This window comes from Xyrauchen texanus, chromosome 32 (assembly GCF_025860055.1).
Source record: "Xyrauchen texanus isolate HMW12.3.18 chromosome 32, RBS_HiC_50CHRs, whole genome shotgun sequence".
Classification (NCBI taxonomy): Eukaryota; Metazoa; Chordata; class Actinopteri; order Cypriniformes; family Catostomidae; genus Xyrauchen; species Xyrauchen texanus.
The window spans coordinates 34,693,131-34,708,450 of NC_068307.1; the positions used below are offsets into that span (position 1 = coordinate 34,693,131).

Genomic DNA, 15,320 nt, shown 5'->3' on the forward strand with positions numbered 1-15,320 from the left:
GCGCCCGGCGGCCGCCACATACACTTTGGCGTGGATGGGGATCTGCCCTTATCCAGCAGCTCTTGTAAAAACACGAGCAGCGGCGACACCCCACATGTCCGTGGGTCCAGGTCTCTGTCGGTGCACCATTTTGAAAACACAGACCATTTTGGCGCATAGAGTCTTCTGGTGGAAGGGGCTCTAGCGTGTATGATGGTGTTTATTACCCCTTCTGGCAGAAGCGGCGGGTAGTCGTTGATCACCCAGCGTGCAGCCCAGCGCTCTGGGTGGGGATGCCAGATCGTGCCGAAGCTTGAGAGAGGAGATCTGCTCTCACTGGGATGGGCCGCGGCTGTCAGTGACAGCTGCGTAAGCTCCGGGAACCATGTCTGATTCTCCCAGCGGGGCTATGAGGAGCACCGGTGGCGCGTTCCCTGATCCTCTGCATTACCTGTGGCAATAGCGAGGCGGGAGGGAAGGCATAAAGCGGCGGTTGGGCCAGTCCTGGGCCAGCGGCGTCCTCGCTTCGAGAAAAATATTGGGCAGTGAGAGTTCTCTTCTGGCGCTAAAGAGGTCTATCTCTGCTCTGCGAATATGCGCCATAACTTCTGGACTGTTTGGCGTGCAGGGACCATTCCCCTGGAGGAATATTGTCTCTGGACAGTCTGTCTGGGCCGTCGTTCAGGTGGCCTGGCGCGTCGCGTCGCCCTCAGCGGCGCAGGTGGCACTGGGACCAACTCAGTATGCGTTTAGATCAGATGGAAGAGGTTCCTGGATCTGACACCGCCCTGGCGGTTTAGGTAGGATACCACAGATCTGTTGTCGAGCGGACCAGGGCGTGGTGACCCTGAATGACCGGGAGAAAGCGCTGGCGTGTACTCGACCGCTATCATTTCCAGACAATTTATGTGAAGGAGCTTTTCCTGAACTGACCATAGGCCAAAAACCGGAGAGCCCTCGCAGACCGCGCCCCAACCCGTGTTGGGCGCGTCTGTCGAGATGACTTTTGGCGAGATACAGCTCCCATCGTCACTCCCGCTGATACCATTCGGCCACTGTCAGGGCTGCAGAGCTGAAATACAGGTCTGAGTCACCTTGATCGGCTGGCGGCCTGTGGCCCAAGCCCGGCGAGATGCGCGGGTGTTTAGCCAATGCTGAAGCGAGCGCATGCGCAGTAAACCCAGCTGAAGTACTGCTGCGGCTGAGGCCATGTAACCTAGCACTCTCTGAAATTTTTTCAGAGCGTGAGGCTGTTCATCTGAAAGGGCGCGGCTAGTCAGCTGAACACGGCCGCGGCGCTGTGTAGATAAGCGAGCCGTCATTGCCACGGAGTCTGGTTCTATTCAAGGAAGGAAATTGCCTGACTGGGCTGTAGTGAGCTCTTGGTCCAATTGACTGCAAGACCCAAACTGTTCAGATGGCTGAGGAGAACTGTTCTGTGAGACAGAAGCTCCGTATGTGACTGTGCCATAATCAGCCAGTCGTCCAAATAGTTCAGAATTCGCAAGCCCTGACTCCGCGGGGAGTGCGGCGCCGCATCCATGCGCCGTGAAAGTACGAGGTGCTAAAGACAGGCGAGCGGAAGGGCGGTGTATTGATTAACCTGGCCGTCGAAGGCGAATCTCAAGAATGGCCTGTGGCGGGGATTTATCTGAATCTGAAAGTAGGCATCTTTCAGATCGAGAGAGATAAACCAGTCCCCTGGCGCGTATCTGTGAGGAGTTTCCTGATTGTAAGCATTTTGAGCGGTCTTTTTGCAAGCACCTTGTTCAAACCCTTGAGATCTAATATTGGTCTGAGGCCGCCGTCTTTCTTGGGAACAAGAAAATAGCGGCTGTAAAACCCTGACTAAGCTCAGTGAAGCGGCACTTTCTCTATGGCCCTTTTGCACAGAAGGTTTGCTATTTCTGAGCGAAGCATGCAGGCTGCTTCCGTGTTCACAATAGTTTCGAGCAGCGCTCTGAAGCGGGGAGGCGGCGATCGAACTGTAGCAAATAGCCCTGTTTTATTGTGCTTAACACCCATTTGGATATCCCTGGGATAGCTTCCCACGCTTTGAAGCGTAGCAGCTAGAGGGTGAATGGCCAAATCGCCCTGATTGCTGCACACAGCGCACTGAACAGAATGTGTGGCGGCTTACTGTGCTTATGCATGACTGCTTCGCAGACAGCAGGGACAGGCTGTTCTGTGAGTGACTTCCGATTGAGGTGAATGGGGAAAGAGTCACATCTGTTAAGTGATCTTGTGAGCATAGTCACGAAGCACGGGACTTACATACAGAGAAGTGTTTGCTGGCCCTGTGACAGAGCGGGCAGAGAATGGGTGCTGCCGCGTATTCGTGGCGCGTTTATTGACTCTAACACTCGGCGGGCTGTGTCCGCTTTATGTGAGTGGGCTCTGATCGGGACACGGGAAGTGTAATGCTTGTGTGTAGAGGTGAACACTGGATTGTGGGCACATTTTCTACACATAAGGCATGTTTGCTCTTTACAAGATTTCTTTGGGTCGCCGTGAAAGCGGCATTTGAGTGCAGAGCAAGCGGGCAGTATCACCCGGCTTGTTGGCTGCTGAATCCACCACTGTAGTAGCCTGAGAGAGGGGACTGACAGGGGCGAAGCTTTGGCGGTGGTCGGCGCGGCGGGACTGAGCCGTCGTTTTTTCAACAAGGCTAGGAGGACTTCGGTTGCTCAGGTTTCAGCGCAACCTTAGACCGAGGCCAGCGAGCGGCGGTCTGCGGCGGCTGTCTGAGCCTGATCGAGGCGGCCGCCCTGTCGGCGCTGAGAGTCTGACTTTGTTGAGCTGGAGCTGTGAAGAGGCTCGTGCAGGAGGCTGGTCACGTGGGCGGCCTGCAGAGGAGCTAGCGCGACGCGGCAGGAAGAGGTTCATGGCTTGGGTGGCTTTCTGGACTTCTGGCGGTCAACAATGCCACTCACCGCGAGCCGAAGAGACCGGTCAGAGAAGGCGGTGCGTTGAGAGCGTGGGCGCTCTGCTTCTCCCATGTCGGCTAGCGTTAGCCACAGGTGTCTCTCGGTCACAGTCAGCGAGGCCATGCACTTCCCTAGAGCTTGGGCTGCAGCTTTGGTGGCCTGAAGGCGAGGTCCGTCGCGCTTCTTAGATCTGTAACAGCCTCTGGGTGCCTGCCTTTCTCATCCCACTCCGAAGAAGGTCCGCTTGGAGGATCTGTAAGACGGCCATGGAGTGCAGAGCAGATGCGGCTTGGCGGCGGCGGAATAGGCGCGACCAACATAGGCGGAAGTCAGCTCTGCAGGCCTTAGGCGGGAGCACTGGCTTAGACCGCCATCTCGCGGAGGCGGGCAAAGGTGTGCTGCTACCGAATCCTCGACCGGGGGATGGAGGAGTAGCCCTTCTCGGTGGCGCCGTCCACCGAGCGAGAGAGGTGGAGGCGTGGGAGCGGATCCTGGCGAGAAGCGCGTTCCACGACTTTTCAAGCTCAGTGTGGAGTTCCGGCAGGAAGGGAGCGGCCGGGCCGCGGGTGTTCGTGGCGGCGGCTCTGAAGAAAGCAGCCGTCGAGTCTGTTGGGAGCCTGCTCAGGGGCGGTGACCACTCGAGCCCGAGGCGGTCGGCGGCCTGTGTGAGGCGTGTTAGTTCCCGCCGACTCTGGCGGGTCCTGCTGGATTCCTGGGCGAGGAGGGCGTGGGAGCCTGACCACTCCTCGCTGTCGAAGCCATGATGGAACAGCCCTTATCCTCCGCCTCGTCCTCCGAGATGGCGCGAGTCGCGGCCGCTGAGCGGCAACTGCGGCGTCCGGGGCGGGGAGGGTGAGGCGATGCTTTCGAGGGAGAGGCTCGGCGAGGCAGTCGCTTCTATCACCGGTTCTGGCAGCCTTTGGGGCGGCGCTTTTCCTCGCTGTGCGAGCGGAAGGTGGCGGCAGCTCGGTTCTGGCGCCGAGTCGAGCCCGCAGGGTCGTCATCGGAAGCTCCTCGCAGAGGTCGCATCCGCCTTCAGCGAGGGCGAGCTCTGCATGCCCCAGTCCCAGGCAGAGAGCGCAGATGATGTGGCGGTCCCCGGCGCTGAGAGTGGCGCGGCATCTTAAAAAAGACGCTCGTTACTCTTTTGTGAAGTTCGTTAAGAACTAGCTTGCTCTAAAAAACGATACGTCGCCGGATGGCGTAGCTCGCAGGATGGCTGAAGGTGGCGGAGACGGCCGGCTTCTTCGAGCACTGTCCAAGCTTGCTAGATGCCCCTCGAACGGCGACGCGGCTTCCAGTTCAGAGATGCGAAGAGCTTCGCTGAAGAGATGAAAATCAGGGTTCCAGCCTACGAACTACGCTTATATGCACTCTAGCCACGCCCATTTTGGCGGGCTTTGATGCAATAGCGCGGACGCCTCTCATTGGACGCGAGTTACGCCAAGTTCGATCTATAGGCTGCAGCAGTTGCCGCAGAGCAACCAATGAGCTCGCTAGCTAGCCCACTCAAGGTCTGCAGTTGCTGCACTGCGTTGACAAATGATACAAAATTAAGGATAATTTTTTGGCTTCAATATCTCAGAAAAGATGAATCTTTCCCGTAGCGTAAGCTAGCTTACGCAATACGAGAGAACCTCTCGTAAGAGAACTTCTGGTCTCGACTCCCGCTCAGATTTGGTCTCTTCCGCGACTGGTTGAAGCAGCTCTGACCGCACAGAGAATGACAGTTTTGGAGTTTGTGCTTATTTACATGTCACACTCCCGTATTATATTAACTTTAATTATTGATCAAATAAAGACATATCGCCAAGCTGTGATCTGTGTTTCTGTGTTATTTATTCTGACCACCAGTTCAGTGTCGGTCTCCTCGGCTTCCATCTTCACCTGATTTCCATGCTGAACACCGGAAACTCGCATGACCACACGTGCCACTCCCTAAACTGAGACTGACTGGTCATCTTTTTATTAGCGGTATAGAAAATGGGCAAACAGCTCTCGGAGAGAATGGGCTGTCACGTCCACACATGCACTTATTTATTTAATAAAATCGCAGCATTTGCCGTCATATAATCGCACAGGCTGAATTTGCAATTGCGATATGATTAATCGTGCAGCACTAGTCTGATGCATAGTTCAATTTTTGAAATAATTGCATTTAAGATTAATTAAGTTAAGATTTTAAATCTTCCTCTATTCCCATTTGCGGAGCAGCTTCATCAGCAAATATATAACGCATAAATGATCCTACTGCTCTAAAATATATTTAGGTGGCAATATTAACATGCGTCGTTAAAGGTTCAGTTCTATTTAATGCGGGACACAATAACCTACAGTTAAGATTGTGATGCATTCGATTAGAATGTTGATATGATTATTCAAAGTATTTAATAGTGGATATCTGTTTTACTGACCTTTTTAGATTTTTTTTCTCCACATGTGAACGGATAATCATCGTGTTTTTTTGGACACGTCTTATAGGATTTCACAACAAACATTTCATCTTGGCAATCACCTCACCACTCGTGTTCTCCTTCGCTGTCCCTTCATTCATTTTCACTATATGCCAGTTGATGTAAGAACAAAGAGACGAAACACAAGCATGTAGTTAAGTCAAGCTTTACCGCAATCTTAACTCAATAATAGGAAGCGTGAAAACAAAATGTGAAAGTAACCGTCGCATTGGAGATCGAACATTACTGCTAATGTGCTGCTAGATTTGAAATTAGTATATTCTTTCTGGTTATATCAGAAATTTCATCTTTCATTCATTCCAATAGTGTTTAACACTGCTTAACATGTGGTGAATCATTGCATTAAGGTCCGTTAACAGGTGTTTTGCCCTTGATGGAGCGTTAGTGGAGCACTTTTGGAGCGAGAGAAAACAATGACGCTCCGATTTTTTAAAAACACGCTCCTCGCTCCATGCAAACTCATGCTGCTCCATTCCTCGCTCCGCTCCCACTCTGCTCCGCTCACATACTCTGCTGTAAACACAGACACGAAGGACAGGCTGGGAAAGCTGCAGCAGTTTCAACAGCGGCAGGACATCAGTCTCTGGATAAATGTTTTACTGTTATCTCTTTGGCAAAGTTGTTTGCTTCCTATAATGCTTGAAAATGTTTTCTGGTAGGTTTGTTGAACCTTATATTGGTTATGTTTTAATGAATCAAACATTATTTACCAATTGTGATTTGATATGCTACATTTTCTGGTGAAGATACTGTAACATGTATACTAATATTATTGACTTCCGGGTATTTTATAACAGTGCTGTAATTTTGAGGTTCCATAAATGTGTGTAAGTGTGTGTGCGTGTGTGTGTGCTGCACACTTCATTGGATACGGCATCTTACAAATGTGAGTTGAATGCTTTAACATCACCCCAAGCTGTGTGAATATGTACGTTATTTGAGATACAGGGGTTGAACTGAGGTTTTCTAATGCGCTAAAGCTAACGGCAACATATCACATGCACTAGAAACATCACGTCCGTCAGCTGTTAAACGGCGAATGCTTCTGTGGCGTGTAGTAAAAAAAACTTTAAGTGTTCCATTTGGGAAAATACTACACTTTGAAAATTCATACACCACATGGCTGAGTGCATAGTATATTTTGTAATTGCGTAGAATATAGTGTGTCCAGGGGGTCTGAATACAGAGGAAAAACTCACCAGGGAGGCAAAGGGCTTCTGTGAGAACAGGGCACACAGATCCTATCACGCAATTAAAATCTACACCTGAAACAACACAACCAACAGTGAAAGGGCCATAAAATTAATTCATTATTGTTCCTTCACATCTGCATTTCTCTGTCCCTCTCTCCCTCCTCTACACTCCAGCTCAGAGTCACCTAAGACTCAACTAAACCCTGTATGTATAAAAATATCTCATTCTATGTAAACAAAGAATTTAACTAGAATGGTCTTCATACCACATCTGTAAAATGCATGATAGCACTGTTTTTAGAATTTAGAGGAATTCTGACCACTACTGGGGGGCGTCTCCCTCCTTGGTCTTTCATCAGTGTTATCTCCTTAATGCAGATAAAGTGTGACCCTGGGAATGTAAAACCTATACACACCCAAATCCTTATTGTTAAACCATTTGGTCTTTAATGTTTGGGTATTTAAGGAAGGTTGACAAAGACATCAGGGAATCTGTCATTCAGATCTCCCACACAATCGCTGTGTGTCGTTTTGCTGTCAGGTATGCTTTTGATTTTCTTACTTACATTTTTAGATGATTAGTATTTTATTGATGAAATTGATTTGATTTATTCTAATTGAATTGAAATGTATGTTTTACCTACCTGGCTAATAAATTGTTAAACTTGGTTTTATTTTGACTTATTCTGAAATTCCTGGCTTTAGTAGATTGTTAAATTACTGACACCGCAAATCTGTGATCAGGGTTAATACATAATAAGACACAGCATTTGATAGAGCATGTAGCACATCAACTGGGATTTTAAGCTTTCTGATTAACCATTTGGCTTTAGTTAAGTGTAATAGAGTGTGAAGGCTAAAGAAAGTACTATCTGGCACAATGTAATTTTGATCGACCAGTCCAGATAGCACTAGTCATGACCCCTGTTTAATGCTAATATTATTCTAGTCAGGTGTGATAGGAAACTATAGAACTAAAGAAAACTACTATTTGGGTAATGGTATGTTGGTCAGCCTTAACAAACTAGTATTATTCATTTACGTCTGTCTAGAGATATTACATTAAATGTATACAGATCTATAGAAACAAAGCAAAACTTCTCATTAGAAATAGATAATCTGCAATCATTAGTAATCATTCATTTTAGTATAAGCCATTTACCTCTGGCTAAAGATCAAACTGACAAGTTTGTGACCGTTGGATCCATATACACGGCCGGCATGAGACCCTAAGCGACAGCATTGCGAATAAACAAGTGTAATTTAAAAGTATAGAATTAACTAGAATAACCAAGTGTCTAATACTAAGTTCTACTAACAATGATCAACATAAATAAGATCTCTGTACAACAGCGAGATTTGTTCATAATTGGAGTCAGATGAAATTAGTAAGAGAATCAAACAAACTTTTATGAACTAATTGTAATACTTCAAAATGTTACTACAGCGTATCAGAAAAAACATTAACACGCAGAATCCCATTGGATACTGATGTTGGACTAGTGGGTGGTCTTTACAAGTGTGTCATTTGGGACACAGCTAAGGTCTTCTGGAAAGGTGGGAGAATGATCGCACATACAGTTGAAGTCAGAAGTTTACGTATACCTTAGCCAAATGCATTTAATCTCGGTTTTCACAATTCCTGACATTTAAATGTAGAAAACATTCCCTGTCTTAGATCAGTTAAGATCACTACTTAATTTTAAGAATGTGAAATGTCAGAATAATAGAAGAGATAATTATTTATTTCAGATTTTATTTCTTTTATCACATTCCCAGTGGGTCAGAAGTTACATACACTTTGTTAGTATTTGATAGCATTGCCTTTAAATTGTTAAACTTGTGTCAAACTTTTTGGGTATCCTTCTACAAGCTTCTCACAATAAATTGCTGGAATTTTGGCTCATTCCTTCAGAAAGATCTGGTGTAACTGATCAGGTTTGTAGACCTCCTTGCTCGCACACACTTTTTCAGTTCTGCCCTCAAATTTTCTATCGGATTGAAGACAGGGCTTTGTGATGGCCTCTCCAATACCCTGACTTTGTTGTCCTTAAGCCATTTTGCCACAACCTTGGACTTGTGCTTGGGGTCATTGTCCATTTGAAAGACCCATTTGTGACCAAGCTTTAACTTCCTGGCTGATATCTTGAGATGTTGCTTCAAAATATCCACATAATTTTCCTTCCTCATGATGCCATCTATTTTGTGAAGTGCACCAGTCCTTCCTGCAGCAAATCACCCCTACAACATGATGCTGCCACCCCCATGCTTCATGGTTGGGATGGTGTTCTTCGAATTGCAAGCCTCACCCTTTTTCCTCCAAACATAACGATGGTCATTATGGCCAAACTGTTAAATTTTTTGTTTCTTCAGACCAGAGGACATTTCTCCAAAAAGTAAGATCTTTGTCCCCATGTGAACTTGCAAACTGTAGTCTGGCTTTTTTATGGTGGTTTTGGAACAGTGGATTCTTCCTGGCTGAGCAGTCTTTCAGGTTGTGTCGATAAAGGACTCGTTTTACTGAGGGTATAGATACTTGTCTACCATTTTCCTCAAGCATCTTCACAAGGTCCTTTGCTGTTGTTATGGGATCGATTTTCACTTTTACACCAAACTACGTTCATCTCTAGGAGACGGAATGATGGATGACTGGTCCCATGGTGTTTGTACTTGCGTACTATTGTTTGTACAGATGAGCGTGGTACCTTCAGGCATTTGGAAATTGCTCCCATGGATGAACCAGACTTGTGGAGGTCCACAGTTCTTTTTCCTGAGGCTGATTTCTTTTTGATTTTCCCATTATGTCAATTAAAGAGGCACTGAGTTTGAAGGTAGTCCTTAAAATACATCCACAGGTACACCTCAAATTGACGCCAATTAGCCAATCAGAATCTAATTGACTAATGGCCTAATGGCTTGACATCATTTTCTGGAATTTTTCAAGCTGCTTAAAGGCACAGTTAACTTAGTTTATGTAAATTTCTGACCCACTGGAATTGTGATATAGTCAGTTAAAAGTGAAACTGTCTGTCTGTAAACAATTGTTGGAAAAATGACTTCAGGTCATGTCATGCACAAAGGAGATGTCCTAAACGACTTGCCAAAACTAGAGTTTGCTAATGAAATCTGTGGAGTGGTTAAAGAAATTTGTTTCAATGACCTGTATGTAAACTTCTGAATTCAACTGTAACTTCGTTATTCCAGCGTATGAAATGTATTCAAAGTCAAACCAGATTAAAACATACACGAGCATCATCTTCTCTTCCCTGTTGTTCAACGTGCTTCTTTGGGGTTTTGATTTGCAGAACAAATCATTCACACTACTTTTTGAATCTGTTTGACCTATTCCAGGGAATCAAATTTAAAAGAAAGGACTCAAAAAAATTTTTCACAAATCAGACATCACTGTCACCAGTCTGCATGCAATTTACACATACAACAATGTTATTTTTTTTTTGCATTCTTTAGTTGCAAAAATAATATAAGCGTCTGGAAATATTTATCAAAGTATTAATTTTCTTTTAAAAATGTTGTGAAGTAAATGTGAAGTCAACAGAAATATTAACAGTATACTCAAGTAAAGTACAAACTGTACTTAAGTTCAGGAAGAAAGCATTTGTAATTCGTTTATACACACCTCGGATTCCACGGAAGACAGAAAGTCATGACAATAGGGAGAGTTTACTGTACATTTTTAGGTGAAATAGTCCTTTCAAGCTTTTCTGATTGATCAGATGAATAGTTTTATGTCCTGTTGTCCTATATTTAAATCAGTGTTTATTATAATTGTTAGCTTTCGGCCCTCTCACCTCTCACCACCTACACACACTCTCCTCTGGTTTCGATGTTGTTGTAAACACACCGCAATCAAGTGTTCGCCGCCAGAACTAAAACAAAAGGGTCAGGTGCATCTGTTACCGCAGTGGGCAGTGTTAAGGAAGTCAGTAGGGGTTTATTCCTGAGTGGGAGCCGCATGTTTATGGGTTTTGAAGAGCTAATGCCGTCTTTAAGCCTCTTCTTGGCACCCCAGGCAAGGGCTATCTTTTTTTCACATTCCTCCTGTTCTCTTAAATCGGGCCTATTTACTTAATTGCATGTTATTTTGTTTAGTCAAAAAGGAGAACACCACTGATTGGCTGTTAAAAATGAACATGTGTGGGTGTGCAATGAGGGTTTTTTTTTTCAGTTGATTTGTACAATTGTTTGTTTTTTAAGTAGATATATCATATATTTATAATGTATTTTGTGCAATACATTTATTTTAATTGTGTTTTTTCTAATTCCTCCCACAGAATATCATCAAAAAAGTGAACGGTCAGAAGTTTGTGTATCGATTTGTGTCGTACCCTGATATCTTAAAGGGGGACATCCTTTTTAGAACAGAGACTGTAGATGGGGGCTCTGGTGGGCCTCTGCCCCATTCCGACAAACCTGCAAACATCTCCAGAGATAAAGAAAGCAAACTAGCCCCGGACCGGATCAACGGACTACAAGGCCAGTATAAACCATCCAATCGGAATGACTACATCCACTCCGGCTTGTACACATCCTTCACTCTGAACTCTCTGCAGTCAGGAACACAGCTCTTTAAATCCATCAAGATCGAAAACCCAGGAGAAAAGCTCTCAGAGAAAAAGCCAGCCCAGGATTTGCCCCAGCCGCACTCAGTCATCAAGTTTGGGACCATGAATATGAGCAGACCAACCATACAGTCCACAGCAGAGAAGTCTGAACTTCCAGGTCACCCTGCTCAAGCCCAGCTGCCCACTCCAACAGACTCCGAGATAAAACAGACAGGTGTGCCGCAAGTAGTGTGTGCGTTTGTTGATGCTCCGTCCACAGAGAATGCCATGATCGACTTTCCGCTCTCAGGAATCTCATCTTCACTGCTCTCTCGTTCCGAATCACCCTCTTCTTCTCAGATGACGGATTCACAGGAGCTGGTGATCGACAGTGAAATTGATTCCATCTCTTCTCAGCCTTCAGATTTACAGCTGCAGGTATTACATACACACAGCGCTGATGCCAAAATGACAAAAAATATTTTCTTACTCCGTATTTTTGTCTTGTTGTCCAGTAAAATGTCTAAAGATCTTTAGATTAACTTGAGACAGAAAATGACGTTTAGTCTTGTTTCAGAGGAATCTTAACAAAATTTTGTGAGGTTTTTGCTTTAAACAAGAAAAAAATATTTTCCAATGGGGTTTTTAAAAATATTTAATTTTTTCCTTTTGAATTAATATATATTTTTTCACTCCGATGGCAAAAAGCACCAAGTGCACCAGTCCCTCCTGCAGCAACGCACCCACACAATATGATGCTGCCACCCCCATGCTTCACGGTTGTGTTCTTCAGCTTGTAAGCCTCACCCTTTTTCAGACCAGAGGAAATTTTTCCAAAAGTAAGATCTTTGTCCTCATGTGCACTTGCAAACTGTAGTCTGGCTTTTTTTTATGGTGGATTTTAACAGTGGTTTCTTCCTGGCCGAGCAGTCTTTCAGGTTATGTCTATATAGGACTCGTTTTATTGTGGATATAGATACTTGTCTACCTGTTTCCTCCAGTATTTTTACAAGCGTAGTCCCATCGTGTTTGTACTTCCGTACTATTGTTTGTACAGATGAACGTGTTACCTTCAGGCATTTGGAAATTGCTCCCAAGTATGAACCAGACTTGTGGAGGTCCACAATTATTTTGCTCTGGTCTTGGCTGATTTCTTTGGTTTTCCCATTATGTCAAGTAAAGAGGCACTGAGTTTGAAGGTAGTCCTTAAAATACATCCACAGGTACACCTCAAATTGACGCCAATTAGCCTGTCAGAAACGAATTGGCTAATTGCCTAATGGCTTGACATAATTTTCTGGAGTTTTCTGAGCTGCTTAAAGGCACAGTAACTTTAGACTTTGTGTGTCAATTAAATGTGAAGCAATCTGTCTGTAAACAATTGTTGGAAAAAATACTTATGTCATGCACAAAGTACAAAACTATAGTTTGCTAATATGAAATCTGTGGAGTGGTTAAAATGTGTATGTAAATGTCTGATTTCAAATTTATTTCACTAGATGAGGTTTATTGATAAGGAATAATAATAATATTGTTTTTTAGAAAAAACAAACAAACTATCGATATATTTTTGTTGATGACTGATAGTTCCAAAAAACAGCTATCGTCAATGATTAACATCATGCACTGTTTGGTAATTTTTGACCAAAATCAATTTTATTTCTTCAATAAAACTGGTTTCCTTTATCTGTCGGGAACGAGACTTGGTAACATTTCCTCCATTTGATATCCTAACACAGACTAAGAATTAGAGTTGATTCGATCAGACTAAGTGGTAATAAAAAAAGAATTTACACTTTTACGGTTCCTGGTCAAAAGTGACTGCCATAGGAAATGAATGGGAAACACTAAAATTACAGATTTGTTTTTTCATTATTTATTATACAAAATCTAAAAAACAGCCACAATGCTGAAAAAACACACACAGACACGAAGGGGTGAGATTACCAAACATCAAGAGTGCAAAACACACATACACACACACAAACAAACTTGTTTTTATATCATTGTGGGGACTCTCCATAGACTTCCATGCATTTTATGGATTTTATACAGATCTAATGATAATTTCTATCCCCTAACCCTATCCTTAAACCTAACCCTCACATAAACCTTTTTACATTTACATTTTACAAAAAGACATAGTTTAGTATGTTTAATAAGCCATTTCCCTCATGGGGACCGCTGGCTGTGCCACACAAGGTAGGAGATCTCAGGTTTTACTATCCTTGTGGAGACATTTGGTCCCCACAATGTAATATAAACATGCACTCACACACACACGCACACACATTTCAGGTATGCAAAAACTGACAAAACGTATCCTCAAACAAAATGCTAAACTTTGAGAAAAGTAGTCTTTGATAATGTTTAAATATATATCTAAATGGAGAACTTGTGTAAAAAATCTTGAAATCATCTCTTCAACCAGGGATGAATAAGTAGTTCTCTGCAGCCATCTAGTGTTTCTAATTGTAATTTCATCTGGTAAAATCATTCCATTTAATTCCCAAAATGCACTAGTGTTTTTACATAATTTAATTTAGAGTTGTTACATGTATTTCATAATAATTTAAATAATTACACGTTTATTGTTTGTTGTCACTTTTGAAGTCAAAAGATTTAACAAAAAGCTGTTTTGTTGCCATGAGACAAAAAAAAAAAAACAACATTACATAGGGTCTCAAAATTTCATGACTCTTTAAAAATATATATTTATTTTTTCCTTGAAAAAACATGTTTAAGTTAATTAAAGTAATTCAATATTTTTTCTTTCTTTCTTTTTTTTTTTTTGTAGAATATAAATAACACTAAAAAATATTCCAACATTTATGAAACCAACATGGACACACAGATTACATTTCTACAAACTTGACATGTGTTTTTAACAAATGTGTTTTATCACCTTGGACAAACTTGTTTGTGAATGATCCATGTATTCACCTGAGGATAATAATGTGTCTTCTACATTAAGATTCACCTATCTAGGTGTGTTAATCTGTCATCCACTTCAATTTCATTAAAATACTGCAGTGTATTAAAAGAAAACACTCTCTCTCTCTCTCTCTCTCTCTCTCTCTCTCTCTCTCTCTCTCTCTCTCTCTCTCTCTCTCTCGTGTGTGTGTGTGTGTGTGTGTGTGTGTGTGTGTGTGTGTGTGTCTCAGGTCCAGCCCACATCTGTTTTCAAGGACATAGTTTCATTTTCTGATATGTCACAGTCTTCACCCCACAAACATAGCGGGAAGTCTAAGAAACCCAAAGGCCTGGAGTTGATGCCTGCGCTGCTGGTGACTAGCTCTGACATGAGCCCTCTTAATCTGTCCAGCCCCTCCCTCCCTACAGCCTCTCTGACCCCAGCATTCCTGCAGGTCAGTGCTCTCCTGACCTCCCCACTCTCAACAATATGCTTGATTTTTTGCTATTGTAAGATTTTGATTTGTTAGAATCATAAACCATCATCAGTTTCTAGGTCACCTTTTCCATTTCATTTAAAGGGTAGCCAATCTTAGTTTGACTGTTCTTTTTTCTTTTTTTTTTTTTTTATATGGATATATGCATGGCACGTAAAACCAGGATATACAGTGGTCCCCAACATTATTTGGGCAGCAGCAAATACTACATTTGCATCCCCCATTTGCTCCAACAGAAAAAGTAAGAAAGAAAAACTGTTACGGTTCCATGAATTTAATGGAGAGATAAGGCATAAACGCACAATCACAGTCTGTGTGAAAGGTCCATTGAGTTATTTTGAGCGTTCTTACATTTTAAAAGCACTAGAGGACAGTAGTGCACCACTTTAACCAGATTTGCAGAGGATTTCAAGACATCCATTGGTTATTACATGAATGTGATCATATGGTGAGGTTTAGGTGGATGCTACTTTGATAGATCACCTCGTTAAGACTTCCCAATCTATGCATTTATTAGCACTCATTCAGCTCACCCCAGAGAATCACCCAGTGCCGTGTGTTCTGTGAGATGAAAGATGAAATATACTTTAATTTAAATCTATTATTTATAGTTTTCATGAATTACAGAACCCTTGCCCTGTGATTAGTTCTTATGGCTTTTAAAAGTCTCGTTAAGACACTTTTAATTAAACATTTATATATTGAGGTTATGCCTCTTGCTGATGCTTTGTAGTATGATGCTGATGAGCGAATAGAGAGTCACTCTTAATGAATG

General features: G+C 43.4%; 1 protein-coding gene across 2 annotated transcripts in view; it reads left to right on the forward strand.

Moving 5' to 3' along the window:
* Positions 1-15,320, forward strand: part of LOC127625948 (ETS domain-containing protein Elk-4-like) — a 33,775-nt gene that overhangs the window by 13,278 nt on the left and 5,177 nt on the right. Inside the window, exons 3-5 of one of the 2 annotated variants that reach the window (XM_052101442.1) lie at positions 10,866-11,573; positions 14,300-14,503; positions 14,709-14,786. In XM_052101442.1, coding sequence (XP_051957402.1) covers positions 10,866-11,573; positions 14,300-14,503; positions 14,709-14,786 — 990 coding nt within the window. The remainder of the gene's footprint in view (positions 1-10,865; positions 11,574-14,299; positions 14,504-14,708; positions 14,787-15,320) is intronic. The other variant, XM_052101443.1, reaches the window with a different exon arrangement.